Here is a 22,474-nt window from a genome sequence, read left to right on the forward strand (position 1 = left end):
TAGTGTGAGGTGCTGGCTAGAGGTGGACAGACTCCTCAGAGGAGCGGATCGTGTGAGGGACACGCCACGGAAACAGAGGCTCTAGCATGAGTTGGACTCAGATGTGTGTCTCTCATCTACAGCTCAGAGTCAACGGCACTAACACCACACAGCTGGCCACAGACGGCAAGGAGCCCAGGATGGTAAGGTCAAAGACCTGCCTCCACACAGTGACCTAGAAGGTGTTTAAGTGACAAGACAGAGAGCCAAATAGAAAATAGGCATCGGGAAGTAAGGAGGGCAGGGTGTGGAGCATGAATGATGACAGGTGGATAGTCTGATAGCGTTCCTAATCAGGTATTTCAAATAGGCCATTCTTAGTTCCAGTTAGTGGCACTACCACTGCCTCGGTTCATGGTATTTCCCAGTTTTCAAACTGTGCTCTCCTCTTGTTTCAATGGATCAGCCCAACAAACCCCTGCATGACTCGGTGGACCCATTTTACAAAGAAGGAAGCTGAGGTTCCTTCCCCCAACAAGGCAGGAGCCTTCTGGAACATCCTGCCCTTCTGGAACAGAGCCGTCTTGCCCCAAGGCTAGACACCCACTAAGTGCCATCATGACAGGTGACATTGGAGGACTTACTATTTGTCCGGTACCACTCCAACCCCACCACAAGGCTTCACTCAATTACTCTTCGCAGGCTCCACTGGGGTGTGTTAGTAATGCATATCCCAAGGAGAAAACAGAGGCACAGAAATGGAATCCTTGGAAATTTGATCCAAGAAAGCAAAGCCAAGGGTCTTCTCCTTATGGAGGCAGGATAAATTGCCCCAATTGACTTACTTCCTCTGACCACCACTTTTAACATTGACAAATGAGCTTTATTTGGGTAACACTAAGAAAAAGAGCCCTCTTGGCCCAATCCATGTTCCTTCTCTGTCCTGTGACCCTGCCTTACTTTTCTTCATTGTCCTGATAGCATTTGATGTTTACTTGTTTGTATCTGTCTTCTGCAGAGAATGCAAACTCCGAGGGGGCAGATCCTCAGCCTCGTTCACCCCTGTACCCACACAACAGAGGAATGGCGCCTGGCCCAGAGCAGACACACAGATATTTACTGAATGAACACACACACACACACACTCATCATTATAGCAGAAGTCTAGACAACCTCAGAAAAATAGCCAAGTCAGTCAAAAAGATCTGGCAATTTAAAAGACAAGCAAAATAAAACGCACAATTGGCTCTGTACACTCTCACTTGGATGAAATGGCTGTGGAAAGCCCAGTGGTCACAGAGGGAGTGACAGTGTTTACATAGAGCCCTTCCCCACTTGCGCAAATACTGAAGGGGTCTGGAGGGACAAAGGACAGACCAGGCAGCTGCAGCAAACTCCTGTGGGATCGGAACCTGTCCCGTGTGGCTTGGGTGTGGCCAGGAGTGGGCAGAGCAGAAGGGCAACTGAGTCAGGGTGTGTTCCTGACACAAGAACGTGGTCTGGCTGCCCCGTGTCTGGGGCTACCTGCCAACAGCCAGACAAGGATTTTGAGGAGTAAAGGTTTGGAATGACTTTTAATGACCCAACCTGAACCAGTGTTTTTCCTTCCCTTCCCATACATAAAAATCTCCTTTCAGACTTGAAAAGTCAGCAGAAATTGTAAAAACACACACAAGAAAGAAACTGTCAAAGTAAACTCAAAGGCAAAGATAAATCAACAAACATCACAAAAACATAAAGTTGATAATGATTGTGTGAGTGTGTCCAAATAAAACATGGCATTTATACACAAGATGTGGGGGCATCAGTGTTAGTGTTAATGCTACAAACCACGCTCCTTAACTCAAAAAAACATCTTTTGGGAAAAAGAAATCCATTGATGCCAAAAACTGCAAGCAGTCCCAGTAGCAGATGGGTCCTCCTCTACAAGTTCTGTCATCCTACCTAGAACTCAGAGCGGGTTTTCATGACTTGCTACTCTGAGAAGAAGGTGGTGGTATTTGGAGCCTGGGTCTCTGAGCAGCTGTGGGCAGCAAAAATTGGGAGGGAGAGGAAAAAAAAAAAAAAAGACATTTCTTCTTTCAAGTCGGAGGGGAGAAGCAGCTAGAAGCAGGCATTTTATTTTCTTTACCTCTCCACCTGTCCCATGAAAGTCTCCCTTGGCTCCTCAAAGCTCCCTGCTCTCAGTCTTCCTTTCCACTTAACTATCTGCTCCCTTAACATGGAGGGTCTCAGGGGCATTAGGAATAAAGCAGTTCACATTGAATTAATCCCAGTGAAAATGTGTCAGAAATAGGCCTATTTTTACAATCTTCTATTGCCTTCCAAGGGTGTACAAATTCGGAGGGTCTTTTACGAGCTGGGTGATAGGTATGAGCCAACGCAAGGGCAGCAAAAGCTGTCTACAAGGATGGAAGAGAGGAGACTATGCAAGAATGTGGGAGCTTTCTGGGGGTCCCGGGTGGGGGCTGGGCGGCAGGAGTGTGTGGAGGTAAGATCTGCTAAAGCAAGCAGGAGTGTGAAGGAATTCTGGGAATGGAACAAAGGTGACCTTTGAACCCACCCTGTCCCCAAGTCTTTAACCATGTGGATCTCTCAACAGGTAGAAATTTGAGAAAAGTCATCACTTGAGTCAGATTGTCTCGAATCAGTCTCCAAAACAAGTCTAAACTGTGTTTTTGCCTTCCCTAGTTTCTTCCCTTTGATTTCTGAATTGGTAGATTTTTCACAAATTTGATGCTCCCTCCTCTTCCTCTGCAGTTACTACCACCCTCTCCCCTAAGTGAAAAGCCTAGGGTAACCAGTGGGGACACTTCTGGCAGGGGCTGGGCAGAGGCTGCACCCTCCCCATTTGGACCTGAATTGCCCTTGGAAATTTAGAGACCATTTTTGTTTAGCATGCGCCACACCTGAAGGGAAATCACGGCTGCTTTTCAAAATGTTTTGTCAGGTTCCAAACTGCCCAGATGTCCACTTCAGCTGGGAGAGGGGGCACTTTCCTCAGGACTCTTCCTTAGCAGCTCGCAAGGGCCCAGTGTTGAACTTAAGGAAAGTTGTGAGCCCACGGTGAAAGACAGCAGTAAAAACAAATCATATAAACTTAAAATGAAACAAGTTGTACTAAAAACAAAGATATAATGCCCCAAACTCATCCTATCTTAATTATTTTACTGCCTTTTTACTTCATTATTTTGAGGTAATCGACATCCATTTTCTCGGTGCGGTAGAAACCCTCCATGAACAGTGGACTAGTGTCCCTTTCTGTCCCAGTCTGCATTCAATGACGTCACATCTGTAGCAGGGAAGTAGCCACAGTGGGGATATTTACGCCTTGGAAGTCAGCAAACACGACAGATCTGGGCTTGATCTGTTCTCTTCATGTCAAAAAAGCGCTCAAGGGGACGTTCATAATATGGAATTAAAACACGAAAGGCTCTTACGAAAAGCTGTCACACTGTATAATAACACAAAAATGTGGAAACAGTGATCGAGCTTCCAATCCAGCAGAGAGAGGAGTCACCCGCCTCACTGGTGAGTGAGCGAAACTCTGACACACTTCTTCATTGTTTCACTTTTGTCTTATTAATGTGAAATAAAATAACAATATTCACATCGAGACTAGATTCACTTATTAGGGGTGACTTGCAAGGATAGAAGGCTGGCCAACGTTAACAGAAGTGTTCTGTCAAAATCATTTTGCATTTGTATTTTTATTTGCAAAGTATGTGCACTGTACACACTTTGTTGTGTACACACACACACACACACACACACACACACACACAGACACACACAGCCCCCCACACTGACCCCAAGGAGCTGTTAAACATTTACCAGCACACACACCATATTTGCTTTCCATCCTTCTGGGCTTGGATATATCCCCTCGCCCCTTAAGACGGTTCCCACACCCTGGGCCCTCCACAAAACAATGCTTGCTGATATGCCCATCAATGAGCTGTAATCATTTGTCTGTCAAAGGGCCTCAGAGAATGGAAGGAAATCCTTCGCCTTCATAGGGCCTGGGGAGCACTCTGTGCTCCCCTCCTAAGCCCACTCACGCCTGTTGGCAGCTTTGTTTGCTACTTACAACAGCATCACCGTTCTTAACTTTCTTGGGCAGCTTGGAAAGAGACAAACCCCTCCACAGCAGACCAAAACCTTCACTGAGTTCTACAGGAAACTTTGCCAAGGACACTTGCCAAAGACTCCTTGACATCAACAGATAGGCTTCTCCTGAAAATCCCAGCCATTTAAGCAGCTTAGCCACCTTCTTTTTTTTTTTTTTTTTTTTTTAAAAGACTTTACTTATTTATTTGGCACAGAGAGAGATCACAAGTAGGCAGAGAGGCAGGCAGAGAGAGAGGGGGAAGCAGGCTCCCCTCCGAGCAGAGAGCCCGATGCGGGGCTCGATCCCAGGACCCTGAGACCATGACCTGAGCCGAAGGCAGAGGCTTCACCCTCTGAGCCACCCAGGCACCCCACTTAGCCACTTTTAAAGCACAAGTTTATCTTGCCACACCGGTAATTAACTAGTTAATTACTTCTCATCGACTGACTTTTAAATTTCAGTAGGACATCAAGTTTGATTTTGGAATTCCAACAGAAGACAATCTCATTGACTCAACTGGAAAATAAAAGTGCTGTCTTAGCAAAAACTTTTCAGAAAGGAAGTCCCTTCATTCTTCTCTGAGCCACGGTGCAAACAAGTGTGATGAAAGTGACTGCTGTTTCTCAAACTCAGTGGAGCATAAATGGATTCTATAATCTTCACCAGAAGCCTGCCACCACAGCAATGTTTTTTTGTTTTGTTTTGTTTTTTTGTTTTTTTACCTTAACAAACCCTCCAACTCAGGATACCCGGTAACAAAGGACTTCCTGCAATTCTCTGGGGATATGCAAGAGAAGAAAAGTCACAGAATCTACATTTCTGAAAATATACAACTGAACTTGACTGCCCTTCTTCAAATTTCTCCTCTTGGCAAAAATCTGTGCTATCTGTGTTCTCGATTTTCTGATTTTCTTTCTAATCCTCTCAGTGATGTTGAAATCCTTCCACTCTCAACGTAGGTCTTAATTCTGGAAGTTCAGCATTTACCAGTAGTTTCTTTTCTATCACAGTGGCTTGAGAATGTTGAAGATTAATCAATTCATTCCAAATGTGGAGTCTTTCGAGCAAGGTGTCTGATTAGTCTGGCTCTTGGACAGAAAAACAAGTTCGTGCAAGACATTAAGCAGATGGAAGCAAGCAGACCATATCAGTTGTCACATCATTGTTTCCTTATGTCACCATGAATGACTGACATCCCATGGTGACTAGCATCTTTAACAGCCTTCTCTCCCAGAGAAACTGCTTCTGACTCTTAGTAAACAACCTCTGCCAAAATGAAGAGTTCATTGGAAATGCCCAGTTGTTAATCAAACACTAGACTCTAATACTTACTTGTACTTAAGTAGGGCATAATCTTGCCAGCAGGTAAATATTTTAGACACAGTTCTGGCTTTTAGAGAAGATAGCTCAGTTGTCAGTCAAATATTTTAGTGGCGACCGTGAGCCACGGCTCAGCGAGGTGCTGGAGCCGTGGACTTTGGTGACTCTGGCCACGGGTGCTCCTTCCCTCTGGAATGCCACACCTTGCAAATGTCACCTTCCTTTTCTCTTAGCAGCTGAGTTGTACCCCTACTAGTCACTCTTTTCTTCTACAATAATGCAGTCCTCAATTTTAACTGGCCATAAGGCTGCCCAGGCTTAAGATGGTATCTTTCAGTGCAACAAGATAGAAGGAGCTCAAGTCCCTAGGAGCAGATAGCTACCTACTGGCCTTGGACTTACTCAGACATGTGTCTCCCTCCCCCACCCGCACTGGCAGCTGAATACAATCTCAACCCATACACCGAGCACACAATGTGCAGGAGGTCTGGAGTTGGGCCTTTGGGCACTGATCCCAGCGGTGTCCTTGATTAGCTAGGTGTTTGGACCAGACATCCAACTATTAGGACACCCACTTCTTTCTCTTCAAAATGGGAGCAATTGTCTGCAAAGTGCTTGTGAACATGAAATGAATAAATGTATGCCAATCCTCTGGAGTCCTGCCTGGGCTGGGAAGTGCTCAGTCAATGTTAGCTATCACGTCCATTGCCACCTCCACCCCCATGCCCATCCCTCCAGGGTCTGCTATTCCTTGCTATAACAGGAGGCAAATGGGAATCAGAAGGCAAAACTTCATCCCCGTCACCCTAGCCCTTCGCACTGTCTCACATCCCCCCCCCCTGCTCACTCCCCAGATGCCCCGTCCCTTCCCGTCTTCTTACTGCTTATTTAGAATTTCCACTCTACTCCTCCTAGCAGCAGACTTTGCCCACTGTAATCCCTCTTCATTAGGATTCCTCTCACAGTGAATTCTAGCTTTTGCGAATTTCCGTCCGTAGAGTTTCCCTGTTGTAAGAATTTAAATATTTGCATATTATAAAATTTCCACTAATATTTGGAAAAGAGGAACGTTGCAATGGAGAAGGAAGAAAATAAAGCAGATGCCGGCTCTCAGAGGGTGAAATTGGCCAAGCGAGAGCAAACAGAAGACTCTGGATTGTACTTGGGGGCTGGTGTGAGGGGAGAGGCCACAGACGCAGAATGCAGAGGAGGGCTCACATGTGTATGTCTGGTAAAGCTATCAGAGCTGGATCTAACACTTTGAACCTCTCAGTGCTGTGGAGAGAGATGGAGCTACGCAGAGACTGTAGGTTATACAAAGCCTTGTTCACCTCAAATACCAAGCTAATCTGCCTCAGAGCAAGGCACAATCTTGGAAATTGAGGGAAGCTCTTCCAAATCATGAAACCGAGAAAGCATGTCCATGTATTAGATGAATGATGGAGAGGAAAAACTGACCTTGTATCTAAGCTCATTAAGAGAACTGATTTGCCGACTTGTCATTGACAAGACCGGTTGTGTCCCTAAATTCATGAGGGAGCCCAGTGTGCTTGAAAATAATTTTCCTTAGATAGCAATCTAAAGTGTCACCTAGTCATTCATTCAAGAAAGCCCCAAATCTATTTTCATGCAACTATTTTCCCCTAGTGTTTACTCAAAAGAAAATGTAGAACTCTGAGGATGTCTTTCAATCTCCTTGTCAGCAGTAAAATCTCTTCAAAGTCACCCCTGAAAGGGCAGTGAAGTGCCCAGAAGTGAAAGTACAACACTGATTTCCCATTCTGCAGGAGACCCCAGCAAAAGTGAGAAACCCTAAAGGGCCAACCTGAATAGGAGCGAGAGAAAGTCTGGATGGAGGGGCTGGAAGTCGTGGGGAAAAGCCCTGCTGAGTACTTCCTGCTACTTCCACTCAGTAGCCCCCCGCCCCCAGTCAACCCTTGAGGGCCTTCCTAGTGGCTTCATGACAAGGAAGAGATTTCGATTGTTCATTAAACAGTTGCTAAAGGCCAAGCACCGTATCACAGTTTATCTGCCATCATCACATGGTCCTCACAATCCTATGTAGTAGTTACCCTTATCCCCCACTTTATGGAAGAAGAAACAGCAGGTAAGTAGTACAGTTCATGTTCAAGGACAGTCCATTCAGCTTGAGAAGTGTGAACAAGGCTATCTTCATTCCCTGTTCAAGAAGGTGAAAAGAGATGGAATTTCACATCCTCTGAGGCAAGAGCAGCAGGTTCAAAGATGGCCCGTCCCAACTGAGAACTCATTAAAGACGCCGGTGCCAGTTCTACGAGATGTGTAAACAAGACCGAATTATGCCTCAGCTACATTATGAGTGAAGTGGGATTTCTTTCATTAGCCCAAGATTGCAATCACGGTGTATAATATTTTAATGGAGTTGTCTTCCAAAAATAAAATTCAAGAATACAACTTAGCCACTCATGCAGTTCAATACTGCTGTGCTGTTGGGTACTTTAGTGGGATGTGGCAGCAAATAAAACAGGCAGAAAAACACCGCTGCTCCAACAGGGCAATTTGAGTAAAGATGGAGAAAGAACATATTAAGGAACTACAACTATTTTTAGTAGGCATATAATTAATTGATGGCTATTCTGGAAAAGTTTTCTTATCCATTGGAAATATATATTGAGATGTTTCTGAGTAAAACGACACGATATCTGGGATTTGCTTTCATTGGTACCAAGCAGAAGGTTCACGGGGAAAGAGATGAAACAAGATTGGCAATTATAATTGTTCAGTCTGCAAGATGGGTACACGGGTGTTCATCATACTATTTTCTCTTTTACTGGCGTGTAGTTGGACATTTCTTTAATTAGAAGAGAGAGTCCTCCCTGAGGAGCTCAGAAAAATAAAGAGTAATTTACAATGTGTCAATCAGACAGAAAGATGTGCTATGCAGGAAAAATAAAGAAAGGAAGGGAGGAGGGAGATGCTGAGAACAGGGCAGATAAATAAAATATTTCTAAATGCATATAATATTTTTTATATATATATATAAATTAATAAGACATGGATGAGTTGATAATCCATATGAGGCCAAGGTATTAATATACATGAAGCTGATTAACATGGTAATTAAAGGACATCTGGTATCTGAGAAAAAAGAGAGCAATTCAGGTTTTCCAAAAGATTGTCGGTTTTAAAGAAATGCTAATGATTTCTAGCATTTACTCGCATTTCCTGGATGCTAGAAGTAGGCTTTGCAAGCAAGCATGAGAAAGAATGACCGGGATCTGATTCTTAGCCTAAGCCTGGGGGCTGGTGCTGTTTCCCTTGTCTGTGAAGTGCTGCCCCTTGGCTAGGAAAGACAGATTGCTTGTCAGCTTGTCCAAAGTCATGCCAACTCTGAGTGGGGGAACCCAGTGTGGAACCAGATAGTCCATCTCCAGAACCTAGACATTTAAGCATCATACCACACTGCCTGTTTTGATGGGTATGTAGCATTGGATAATGAAGGGTAAACCAATAGACCTAGATGTCAAGCAGTGACTTGGTATTTTTTGAGTGTGCACCATGTGAGATTTTATTTGACTCTGGAGGCACCATGGAGGAGTGGGGCAGGGTGTGGGGAAGCAGCCTGGGTGCAGTCGAGGCCAGATATGGGAGAACAGCCAAGAGTAAAGCTCTCTGGGTAAGATGGCGCTAGAGGCAGACAATTGGCCCAGGGGGACTGCCCAAGGAAATGTCCTTGGAAGCCCAGAAACAGGAGCGTAGGAATGGAAAAAGTGGAATCACAGGGCAGGTTCTCACCATTTCTACTCCTAAGTATTCACCTACCCACTCACCCGCATCCACACACAACACCTTCGGCTTCTGATCTCGTTCTAGAATGGGGACTAACAGTATCAGATAACCAGAACCTACCTTTCTTAGAGGCCAGAGATGGCAATGGTGATGTGGATTTATTCGAAAATGTATAAGCTTCTGTGTCGGGCACTGTTCTAAAACATTGGAAATAGAATGAAAACAACACAAAGCCTCTCTTCTCATGAAGAACAGATAAGAAACAAATACATCCTTTGTTAGGTGTTGATAAATGCCAAGAATAAAAATGAAGTAGGGTAGGAAGGATATGGCTTGCAAGGTGCGGGGGTTCCTAGTTTCTAAAGCATGATGAGGAAGACTTCTTTGATAAGGGGATACTTGAGCAGGGAACTGCAAACAGAAAGACAGTAAGGCTTTGATATCCAAGGAAGAATTTTCCAGGCCGAGGTCACAAAAACACTCTGAGGCTGGGGCTTGTTTGGCGTATGTGGGAACTACAAAGGGCGAGTGAGCCAAGGCAGAGTGAGTGTGTGGGTAAGAGCAGGGGATAGGGTCAGAGAGAAAGATGGGGGGAGGGGCCAACTGGGAAGGGTCTCGGAGTCTAGTTCACAGATTTCTTTGGACTCTAACTGAGTTGGGAAACCATGAGGGGCATTTGCATTAGCTAACCTATGGACAGGATCACTTTGGGGCTGCTGTGTAGAAAAGAGATAGGAGAGACCGTGGATCTAAGCAGGGAAACCTGTTAAGAACCTATTGCACTAATCCAGGGACAGAGGACAAAGGAGTTGAACCCAGTAGGAGCAGTGAAGTCTATGAGAAGTAAGATTCTGGATGTTCTGGATGTAGAGCCCGTGGAGTATGCCTATCCAATGGACCTGAGATGGGGGAATGTGACTAGAGGAATGCTAAAGGTTCTCTGTCTGGGACTTTTATCTCTACCTTAAGTTCTACCATGGGTTAAGCCATTACAGGTGCCCCTATGACAAGATATTCACTGGCCAAATTTGTATACTAGATACATCGGTCAGTGCTGGCTCAAGAATTATTTGAACCGTCTAGGCAAGAGGTAAGCGTCTAATAGGATGGGACAGGAGCATGGGTAAGTGAATGTGGATGGAGAACTGTTCAGGAAGTCACTGTTAACTGATTGGACAAGGAAGGTCGCTTGCCGCGACCAGTGAGTTACAGCGCTATTAACTAAGAATTGGAAAAGGAGGGAAAAAAACAACCCCAGGAAGTTGGAGGTGGGTCTGGAAAGAGAGATTATGAGTCTGATTCTGGGTGGGTGACTTTGAATCAATTGTGCAAAAGCCAACATATAAAATCCCAGGAGGCATGCAAATAAGTGGGAGGCTTGGACAAGCCCACTGCAGTTTTTCTCTTGATTTCTTTTGAAACACAGTAAGGCCTCCCTACCTGAGCCAGAAAATTTAAATCAGAATATTCTACAAGAAATTTCATTTTATTTTTTCCCAATAGACCTAGTCACTAAAATGAGGCTATCGGAATCCATTCCCTTCTAACATGACGGGGTCATCCGAAGACCTATCTTGGTAAGTTAAATTGGCAAATAACAGAACAATCCTTGCCCCCCTTAAAATAACATGAAACAATGTGATTAAGTCATATTGGGTTTTTTTTTTTCCAGTAAGAGTGCTAAATTTTGAATATGAGAATAACAAATACAGACTTCTCAAACTTGTTTTTACAAGTCTAATCTCAAAGTTGGTAAACTAGAATTAAGGTTTTTATCCCAAACCCACACATTTAACATTGAACATCTGACTTCTTGATCCCACTTTACAGTGGAAATCGAGAGCTGGACCAAAGTTAAAGTCGATCAATTCATTAAAGGTCAAGAGCCTCTACCGACCAGGCTCTCTGTAAGGGGAATTCCAGGATGAATACGGCATAATCTCTATGCCCCAGAAAATTCACGACCTACCAGAAGGTCTGAGGTGCCCTCCCCCGGCATTAGGAAGCGTGTTTACAGAGCTGGCATAGGGTAATATCCTGTCTGGAAATGCAGATCCATCACTCCACTGCTGGAACATTAGAGACTTCTTACCACTACAATTTCTCTGATAGTTGTTTCTGTTCCAGAATAAACACTGCTGAGCTCCCAAGTACACTATAAACCGGTGAAAGACAGGCAACGAACCTACATATTTATAGCGTACCACATTTACTGCAGACCTAGGCAACTTTCAAACTACCGGATGCCTGTTGCAGAAAATCATTTGAATACACTTTCCTTAAAAAAAAAAAAACAACAAAACAAAACCTTCATGAAGTGTTAAATCCGAGAACCTCCACATTTCTCCAGCGGGTTTCCCTCCTCCTTTCATTTTCTTTTCTTTTTTTCTCTTTTCCTTCCTCGTCCTCCTCCTCCTTCAAATATTTCGCTGCCTACTCAGAATTGCCTTTTTTCCACCAATTTGTGAAAACAAAGATTTTTGCCCACATTTCTTGATGCTCCTTTCAACCACTAGAAGAAGAAGTATTTTGTTCAAATCTTGGCTGTCAAGGAGCTCACGGTTTAGTGAGGGAAGGCAGACCAACTAAACGGTTATCGAAAATACCACGCCGGAAGTGCGAGAAATGAGATAATGAGGGTGCTCAGGAGACGGAAGGAAGGGGGTACTTGGCTGTGAAGGGGTTTAGGGGGAGGTGAGGTGATCGGCCATGGCTTCACAGAGAGCACCAGCCACGTGCTGCTCTGGGGTCCCCACCCAGGGGAGCTGAAAGAGAGAGGGCGACGGAACTGAAGGTGGGGACTGGTAAGCAGGAGGGTCAAACAAGTAACAGTAGCCAAGCTGCTTCCTAATGGCCATAAATGCCTTCTCCTTGAGCTGTACCGTCTTGGCTGGCATGGCAGTTCTGAATCAACCCGCTTCTCATCACCTCCTCTGCGAGGACCGCTACCTACGAGAGCGCCCCAACTGTTCTACCTGTTTCCCAAACTTTCCACTGCGGTCCTTTCTCTGCACAGCAGCCGGAGTGATGATTGGCCAGGAATCATATTAGGTCACTCCCCTGCTTCAAACCTTCCGGTTTGAAGTGCTTTGCACTTTTAAGCCATGGTAAAGACCTCTGATAATAGAAAAATCGATACCGTCCAGGTCCTGCTTGCCTGACCCTCCAGCTTCATCTCCCACCACTGCTGCTCTCCTATCTCTTAGGTCCTCACACCCCCCACACACTAATGTTCTTCCCTCAGATTTTCTCAGGGTCACTTGTTACTTAAGGCTCAGCTCAATGTAACCAGCTCAGATAGGCCCTTTAGGCCCTCAGGCAAAGATAGCACCCCACCCCTGAGGCATTTTTTCTATATTTTTTGCTTCTTCTTCTTCTTCTTTTTTAATTTTTCCTATATTCTTTTCTTTACAGCACTCGTCACAAAGAGTTTTCCCTTCATTCCAGATTTGGTCTGTTTTGTTCAACATATCCCCAGAATTTAGGAAATTATCTTTGTTGAATAAACTAATTCTCATTGGAATGTTCGAGTATAATGAATATCATGTCTCTACTACAGTAAAACAAACCAAAAAAATGTGTTGTTCTTCGCTCTGTCATACCACGGACTTTTACTTCGGTCATTGTCATGTTGGTCTGTTGTTCCAGGGTCTAGTAGCAGGGAATAAAACTACAGGGTAACACCCAGTGAACACAGTAAAAGAGCCTCTATTTAGCAAGGGCTTATTATTTATGACGCAGCGCACACACACTGCACGTTTAAATCTCATAACACCTTCATTACATGGTTTTATCCCCATTACTGGAGGCATTTTCTAGTAACTTCTAAATGACATGTAAATTGCCCAGTTCCAGGCTATTCCCCCATCTCAACTCTGAGGATTCAAACCTGAGTAAAACAAGTTAATCTTCTGCATGCACACCATTTTCCCCAAAATGAGCGCCACAGAAAGAGTGTTTGAACTAGTACCACAAAAAGGAAGCAAAGAGAGCAAGTGAGTTTGATATTTGATTGCATTTTGGAGTATCAAATACGGTATATGGTATACAGTTCCTGAATGTTTGCCAAGCATGTTTATTGAGTATATCAGTAATCCAAAACCAAGGGGACTTTCAGGCTAGCTGTAGCTAGCTCTTATGTCTTTAGGTGCTACAGACAGGTATTTTCTCCTTCATTTACATAAGAACGTAAAAACAAATATCTGTTAACTTCCTATTTGAAATTTCTTGAACTACGGTGCTAGATTAAATAGTATCACCTCTCGATATGTAGACCATAAAGCGAAATAAATCTCTTTTTGCTCCTCGGAGGAATTCCGGATTTTGAAAGGCATTGCTATTGTGGGGCTTGTGACAAATCAATTTTTAGAACTTCATGATATTCGCTTTCATAGCAGAGTAACTTCTAAAAAGAAGTAACAAAAAAAAAAATGAGTGCTCTATAATGATGACACTTTCTGGAAGTCATCTGGATTGTAAGTTGCTAGAGGTAATGTCTTGTAACAGGGCACACCAGGGGCCACAAGGTTCCTTGGACCACAAGACATTATTTTCACATTACTTGCCTTACCATTTTAGCTTCAAGATCAGATATCATTAAATATTGTGATTAAATGGCATTCCTTAGAGCTTAACCCAAACAACTGTTAAAGGAGAGAGGGGAAAATAAGCATTTATCTCATATACACAGGGAAGAATAGTGGAAAAATGCCAAGACCACCAAGATTTTGCTCCATAACGATATTCCAGAAGCTTCCAAACATTTCCCCAAGCACTTTCTAGACACAGCCAATCCCAGGCAGCCCAACCACGTGCCCATTTTCCATCTGTCTCCTGCCCACATCATCACCCTTAGCGCCTCTCCCCCATTATTCCTCGGCACTCTCCCAAAAGTCTGATCTATGCTGGCAAAGGCATAAGACAATAGAACACTTTTCTTAAAAAACAAACAAACAAACACACACACACACACACAAAAAAAACAAAAAAAACCCTAGCTTCTAGAGTCTACGTCTCTGTTATGCTCTGCTATCCCCTGCTAGGTAATCCTACATTCCTGGGTCTGACTCTTAGGCTCCATAATTCGTGTGTTTAGTCGATTCACATTTTAAGAGGCATGAGACAGCTGGATATTTAGACTGTAAGTTGTTTCAGACCAGCTACTGTACCCTCCTCTGAGGCGGTGATAATATTTTAGCATAACACAGATGCTTAACCTAATGACAGGTTTACATGGTTTAAAGGGAACAAACACAGGATGGTATATTTATGCTCCAGATTACAGTTTTCCCTCTCTCCCAGCACGTCGGAGAAGCACAGATGGTAGTGTTTGAGGACCGTGTGTAATCACACAGCCCCGGGAAGCTGAACTCTGTGATGGCCTCAGTTCAGTGCCCCCACACCTTCCTCGTGGCCTCAAGTTTCCCCCACCTTTGCCCCGCCACCCCAGCCAGCTTTCTAGTCACAGACTGGGACAGCCTGAAATCATCCTAAGGCTGGGCTGGTTCATGTGCATCCCTGGAATGCGTACGAATGACCTTTCCTTTGCATCTCCTTGTTTGCGAGGACTCGATTTCAACTAGAGTTGGTAGGGATTCTGAAGACCTCTTAAAACACAAGGACTTCCATCGAGGAAGGTGGAGGAAGGAAGAGGAAAAGGTCTGCACTTTGTTTCCTCCTTGGACAAGCAGTGACTGCCCTTCCTGGTCAGGCGGAGCACGGAAGGGGACTTTACTGGGGCTGCAGTGGACCACTGGAGGAGGCGAGGGCCCAAAGGGACAGAACTGAGGAAGGCACTATACTCAGGGGAACAACATGCCACTGAGTGCTGTGGACTTGGGTATGAATTTCATACCCAAACAGCTTGAAAGCACACTTTTATGACAGCTAGAAATAGCCACGTGTTGTCAAAGCTCCATTCAGAAGTCATCCATTCAGAAACCAAGGAGTTGAAAGAATCTTGGAGTCATCCATTTAGAAACCGAAGAGTTAAAAGAATCTTAGACAGATGGGGAGAGCTGGTCAAGGAAAGAGAGACAGGAAGAGTCCACACTGGGTGCAGAAAAAGACCTTGATGAGTAAGGACTCAGAGTTAGAGGGTGGTCAGAAAGAAAAGATTTCAGCAGCCTTTTACTCTCTGAACAGGGTGGAGGGTGGGGAAATACAGGAAGAGAACATCTCTTGGAGTGTGAAAACCTGGAGACTTGCCAGAGGAGAAAAGGGGGCTGCTTCTAAATGGAGCCCCTTCCACTTCATTATCAGAAAGGACCTACTTGGTCAGAGCAATGATTAGCCCCTTGGGAGACAGAGGAGAGAAAGAGTATTTATGTTGAATTAACTCTAGAAAACTGAAGGACATAAGCGCCAGCTAATGTCTTCATTGCCCCTAGAAAGGCATTTATGTGCATTAATCCCTGCAGACAGCTGCCAAAAGGAATTATCCAGCTGCAGAAGCCACTCGACTTCACTCCGACCCAAAGTATGTGTAGGTCAATTCCACGTAGACAGGATTCTCTAATACAATTTGTTCCTTTAAAGGATCGAAGTGGAAGTTTTAAACTATTTTAAAAACAGATCAGCTCACAAAAGTCTGAGGTGTCTCACAATGTCTTAATTTACTATAATCTTTATCTTTGATGGATCCAAGTCATTTTTTCAGAGGTATGAAACAGAAGAGAGAAACTCAGAATATGAACCATTGGCTCCAATCTTGTATGCAACCATAGAGCATCCCTAGTGTATTCCATGAATAGTTACTTAGCAACAAATATCAATACATATCAAATATCAATACATGTCCTCGATGTTAAGATGTACATTTTTCACAACCTAGGGATGTATCTTATAGGAGAGGGTTGTCAATTTTATTGACACCATTTGCTTTTAGCGGGACCCTAAAAGATGGTGTCTTTCACAAATATCTTGGATTTGATGAGATGGGAACTCACCATTATCATTCAAGTCACAGTTCACATATGACCTTTTCTGAGAGGCTTCCTGGAGCCCAGTCTAAGGTGGCCCACCCAACACTTTGATTCCTCTCCCTTGGTATCCTATCTCCATGGGGACCACATCTCTTATGTTCACCACTATGCCCAGAACTGGATCAAGCATCATCCTAGACATAGTAAGTTCTGAATGGAATGAAGGAAAGTTACCATTTATTGAGCAATTACTACATGTCAGACCCTGAACTAAATGCTTTATGGAGGCAAATCTCATTTAATCCTAGCAATTTAGAGGTCATTCTTATTATCTACTCTAAAGATGGGACAGCAGATGGTAGCTTAAGTGGCGAAGCCAGGACTAGACCTCGGCACAACCTCACCTCAAAAACCAGACCCGTAGGCACCATACTATTCTGTACATCACACACAAAGCCTGGAAATACTTCTGTGATTGTCCAGAGCTATATGGGAAGATCGCTAAAGCTACAGACTCCCACCCTTAAAAAGTAATATTTGTCGGGACGCCTGGGTGGCTCAGTTGGTTGGACGACTGCCTTCGGCTCAGGTCATGATCCTGGAGTCCCAGGATCGAGTCCCACATTGGGCTCCCAGCTTCACGGGGAGTCTGCTTCTCTCTCTGACCTTCTCCTCGCTCATGTTCTCTCTCACTGTCTCTCTCTCAAATAAATAAATAAAATCTTTAAAAAAAAAGTAATATTTGTCAACTGGGGATCATCACATCCCTCTGTCCTTCTAAGTGCTTTAAGTACAAGGTCCTGTGTTAATAAAGAAGTACAGGTGTCTCACCTCACCTCTGCCTAATAAGATGAGGAGAGGCTCCATGGTATGTGCGCTGCCGAAGCGAGCATGAGGAGAGTCTCCATGGAAGTGATGCATATTTCAACCTTGAATGGAAGGGTTCCACCTTTAATGGGAGACAGCATAGCCCACTTAGGGCTCTGTGAGTTACCTGGACTGATAGGGACAGAGAGTATACATGGGAGGTGCTTGAAGAAAAGTAAATACAAGGGTCTAGGGTGCCATGCCGGGGGGCTTGATCTTCATTTCATAGGATCAATACTCTTCATGAACAACCCATTTCAGTGTGGGCTTTTCTCTATCTCAGCCGAGATTCTCTTCCATTCAGCACCCAACTCAAGAGAAAATATTGAAATTTGGCATGGCCATTCTCACGTCAATTGATGGCCATCTGGAACAGACTTCTAAGGCTAGTGTAAAGAGAAAATCGAGAATGACTGGAAAAAGAATGACAATGGAGATTTGATTCTAAGTCCATGTCTACTGAGCCACCTTAAAGCCTATTACATTTGTTACTTTGGGTTTCTGCAGAAATACTGACGGATACCACAAACATAGCCTATTTCATTTAGGACACAGGTGACAAACTACGGCTACAGGTCAAGGCCAACCTGTAGCCACTCTTACGTGGCAGTCAAGGAAAGGTCGATTTTTATATTTTTAAAGGATGATAAACAGACAACACTCTCTCTCCAACACAAAGAGTATGTGGCATAGGCATACAGGTACCAGAAAATACTTACTATCTGGCTCTATATGGAAAAAAATTTACTATCTAGAACTTCTTATCCTCCTCCTCCATCTCTGTTCTGACACAGGTCATCCAAATTAGTGTCTAATGTGATGAGACATGTAGAGAATTAGACCCATTTACCATCTCAGAAATGAAAGCCAATTCAATGGTATGATAATTTATTGCTCTAGGAATTCCTCTTATGAGAATTCTAAATTTTTAGCCAATTGTTAGACTCACACCCATTTCAGCTTTGTCTTTGATATTTTAAGAAGATGTCCTCCTTACACTCAAGGGCTTGCTATCTTTTGGCCAACTGCTGTAACGGTTTTACCTTTTTTCGTGCTGGTGGTAAGTGTCTTCAGAAGGCCCCGCAGCCGCCTGGTTATTAAAGTTTACCAAAACAACTTTCTTAATTAAAGACCCGTGAAAGCCCTGACTCTCCTCCCATTGGGTTAGTACATCAAGTGGGGGTAGCTGCAGTCTTTTTCAAAACGTAACCTTGCATACTTCAGGTTGGCTTTTCCTCCAGAATTATATGGGATGAGAAAAGGAAGAAGAAGGTTATGGGTTTTCAGATCCATGAATGTAACACCCTTTTGCTTTCCATCAAACAGTAAATCAGTATTTACCAGAAGAAGATGTTCAGGCTTGGGAATTTCTACTTGCTTCTACCTCATCAGAAAAACATTTGGGAGGGGGGTGGTACCCTTGTGTATACAGTTTGAGAAGATAGCAAAGTATGACTCAAACTTGAAAACTATCCTAGATAGACTGTCCACTCCTGGTCCCTGGGAGAGGAATCACCCGGGCATACTGGAAGTTCTACAGCATCCAGGTAACCTGCGGCCCTGTTGTCCTAAACAGACCTGCCACCACCACCCCTACTAGGAGGATTAGCTACACTTCTATTATCTTTGCTAAAACATCTGTTGCTTTTCATCAGCATGAGCAATGAAAAGCTGAATGTAGAGTCTTCTCTTAATTACTTGAAAGCTGGCTCTCTAATCATAAGTTCTACTTGGCACAGATGCCCATGGCTCTGACTGCCCAAATGGTTTGGTGTCAGCTTTTTCGTTTTATTAAGATTGATGGAGGCTGCGATGAAACATTAGTAGTTGAGATGTCTGCCACCTGCAAGTGCTCGGCTGCTTACAGTCTTTTTCTAGAAAGTGTTTCCATTTCCATACCTGCCTGCATATGTGACCATTTTGCTTTAGGAACCATGTTTTTCCGAAGACAAAAGAGACAAGCTCCTGAAAGAATGAATCATTGCATTTAATAAAACATGTTTTCCTATGCTGCCATCATTTCTAGATAATACAATCTGGGGCAAAGACAAGTGAACCTGGTTTAAATCACAGTTCTGCTAGTAGAGCTTTGCAACCTCCAGAAAAAACAATCACTCCTGGGGCTTGGTTTATCAACAATAATCACCTTTAAAGTATACAATGTGGCAAACACTTACAATGGATTGTCTCATGAATAATCATCAATGCTCAGTGTGACTCCCCAGGGGAGAGTCATTATTTCCTAAATTTACAGAGGAAGAAATGAGTAAAGGTGAGATAATTCTGACAGCAACCACCTATAATTGTTACATTTTCCTGGTTATAAAATAATCTACATCTAAATAATTTCCTTAGCAGGGTCAAGGTCTCAGCTAATGAGCTATGGAGAGGCAAATTTCATTCACAGGTCAGTTTGTTCCAGGACACTTGGTTCTTCCCTACTTGTGCTTTCCAAAACCTTTAAAATGTAGGGACTCACCTAGATCATCCAGGATCCATTCTAGCCTTAACATTCCATGCATCTAAACATCCCTGCAGAAGGATTAAAAGATGATCATTGCTTGAAAGACCAACCACTAGCAATGAAAACAGGAGGGAGAAGCCTGCAAACAGTGGATAGCAACTGTTAAGAATCAGAGCACAGGGACACTTGGGTGGCTCAGTCGGTTAAGAGTCTGCCTTGGGCTCAGGTCATGATCCTGGGGTCCTGGGATAGAGGATGGAGACTTGTGCCTTGGGCTACATACCATTAAATCTTAATTAAATCACTCAAAAATCACATCCTCAGAGGAGAACAAAAGAGTACGGGTTATTCTTGGTTTTGAAAAATGACATTGCTGCTTTCTATTGATTTGTTTCAAAGTGACCGCTTTATCTCTTTGAAGCACAGACTGAGTCTCCCAGGGAAATAGTTAAGCTATGGTAGCATCGGCCATATTCAAGTCACTACAAGAACTGGTGCCCATAGCGAAGATGGAGATGAGCAGGGAAAACCCATCAGGGAAAGCATGAAGCCATCACAGATCAGACTGCCAGATGATTTTCTCACTTTGCCCCTCAACAGAGAGCTTCGGATTGCATGTAGGACAGAAAGGGAACGTTAGGCTGTGGATGACCTATTAGGGATGAGGTCAGCAAGACGGGACAACTCTGGGGACACATCTTTAAGTGGTTTAGTGGCCTCCCCAGGGGCCTCAAATAGGACAAAAAGGAAAGTGACGAATTAGGAATCCAGATTCAAAGACAGGAAAGGATCATCTGTCAAACCATCCCTTTGTAAGGGTTGAATTTTGTCACCCAAATAAATATCACTGGAGAGTGGGGGAAGGGGGGGGTGAGCATGAAGCTTGAGGAACTATCTGGTTCCTGTAGATCACTTTGTCATCGGGTTAAAGCCAAGGGCACCAGAGGTGGAATGGCCCGCTCAGGTCTCCAAGTTAGAAAAGTTTTCTTATTCCCCGGACACGACAGGCTTGGAAATGTTTTAACAGAGTCTAATCAAAGTCCAAAGCCTATAGATTCTTTAAGTCAGCCAACTCCAGAAACTAAGAAGCCAGAAGAAGCTGATTTTCACACTTGATAACTATTTTCATAGCATTTACACGACTTCTCTAGGCCTGGAATTCGGTGAGATGACAAATTTGACCTCGAGTCAACATTCTGGACTCCTCTTGGCTTAAATACGAAACGCAAGGTAGCTCGGTAGCCACCTCGCACCCCACCCCCCAACGCCCACACCCCCCAACACACACACCCAGCTCCGCATAGACGCCTGCTGGAAACAGCCTTTCCTCGGGACTCCCACTCAGTGATTTCAGAAATCTGTGCAGTAGCCCGGGCCACCTGAGGGCGGTACAAACGGAGCGTTAAGGACCAGAACTTAACGCAAGGCTGGCTCTACAAACAAGACTCCACGGCGCGCTTAAAAAAGTCATCCATCTCATTGTTTCCAAGGAACCGAAAGAAATGTAACAGCTTAACTTCTCCCAGTTAGAACCTCCTTAGGCTTCTGGTTTCGGAAACAGACTCTCAACAGTGGACACAAAGAGGGCCCTGGGCTTCGGGCATCCCCCGCAGACCCTGTCGAGGCCAGGAGGTCCGCAGCGTCCCAGCAGACCAGGTGCTGCCATTTACCCCCATTACGGACAAGCCACCTCACCCCCCCCCCCCCACCCCGGGATCTTATTTGCAGAGCCGGGACACCAAGGCAGGGGTCCCCCAAGCCAAAGGCTGAGCCCCGGCCTCCTCCTCCCACCGCAGTTCGCCGGTCCTGGGAGGCCAGGCGCCGGGACCGGTGTTGGGGAGTTGACCTCGGATGTCTGGCAGTCGCGTCCCGTTTTCGGACGATCCAGTCTGAGTTGTGGGGTTGGGTTTTTTGTAACACTCCTGCGTGCAGGCAGAAACTCCTTCTCGGATCAGGCGGAGGGGCGGGAGCGCGGGGCCGGCAGATCAAGGCTGCGCCCGGGCTGGGGCCGGGACTCGGGGACTCGGGGACCCGGGGACCCGGAGCCCGGAGCCCCGAGCCCGGGCGGCCGCGGATCGCCCCCTCCAGGCGGCGGCGGGCAGCGACCGGCCCCGCGTCCCGGCGACGGGGACGCGCTCCGGGAACACCGTCTGCTCCCACCCCAGAGGGAGCGCGCAGGAGAGAGGGGGCCCCGGCACCACCTCCGCTCGCCGCCACCTGCGGGTTGGGGTGCCGGACCGAGGGTCCCTGGGTCCCCTCCCCGTTCCCCGCGGCTCCCGCCGGGCGCTCCCATCCCTGGAAAAGGACCCCGGGTGTCGGGGCGAAGCCGGCGCTTACCCGAAGAGGGGCGGCTCCTGCGCGGGGGCCGAGCTTCTAGGTCCGCGGGGAAGGTGCGGCTGCGCTGCGCGAGCTCCGACCCCGGCTCCCGCGCCCGCGCCCGCCGAGCGCCCTGCGCCGCCGCCCCGGCTCGGACTTCCTCTTCCTCGGCTCGGCCCCGCCGCTCGGCCGCGCTCCCCGGCTCGGCCGCGCCCGGGCCCGCCCCTCCCAGCGCCGAGATGCCGGCTCCGCCGCCCAGAGCAGCGGATCTTCGGTCCCTCCTCCCCGCAGCCCCCGGGCGAGCAAGGTGGGGAGGAGGAGGGGGAGAGCCCAAGAGCGAGATTAAGCACTTGGACTTGTCCCTGGAGCGTTGCCAAAGAGTGCAGTCAAATTACAGACCCTGGGGGATTTTTTTTTTAAATCCCAGCTACCGTTTTCGCAGACACATCATTTTTCTTCATTTTCCGGGATCCTCGAGTCTAGCTTTCTCTTGGACGTGATAATTTCCCATACGATTTCCTTAAAATAATACCAAAGATCATTTTTTTAAGTCAACGTTCTAGTACTGCACAGGAGCTTTGGGGTTATACTATGTAAAAAGAGGGGAGAAGCTCAGGTTTCCAGACATTATTACCCTAATCACCTAAGTTAATGTACCAAATAACCTTTGCTTAGAGAAAGTAAAAATGAAAAGGAGCAAAGTCGACGACTAACCTTTGAAATAGC

General features: G+C 45.4%; 1 protein-coding gene across 4 annotated transcripts in view; it reads right to left on the bottom strand.

Annotated features, from left to right (window-relative positions):
* PLEKHG1 (pleckstrin homology and RhoGEF domain containing G1) overlaps positions 1–21,977 on the bottom strand; it is a 216,726-nt gene extending 194,749 nt beyond the window's left edge. For 2 of the 4 annotated variants that reach the window (XM_082730110.1, XM_082730109.1), the window contains exon 1: positions 21,770–21,977. Coding sequence is in view for 1 of the 4 variants with exons in the window: in XM_082730106.1 (XP_082586232.1) it covers positions 20,723–20,734 (12 nt within the window). In the remaining 3 variants the exon portion in view is untranslated. Of the gene's footprint in view, positions 1–20,722; positions 20,812–21,769 lie in introns of all 4 variants that reach the window. The other 2 variants (XM_082730106.1, XM_082730107.1) reach the window with 2 other exon arrangements.
* Between the last annotated feature and the right edge of the window lie 497 nt (positions 21,978–22,474).

The sequence above is a fragment of the Mustela nivalis genome (genome assembly GCF_964662115.1).
Source record: "Mustela nivalis genome assembly, chromosome: 5".
NCBI classification, from domain to species: Eukaryota; Metazoa; Chordata; class Mammalia; order Carnivora; family Mustelidae; genus Mustela; species Mustela nivalis.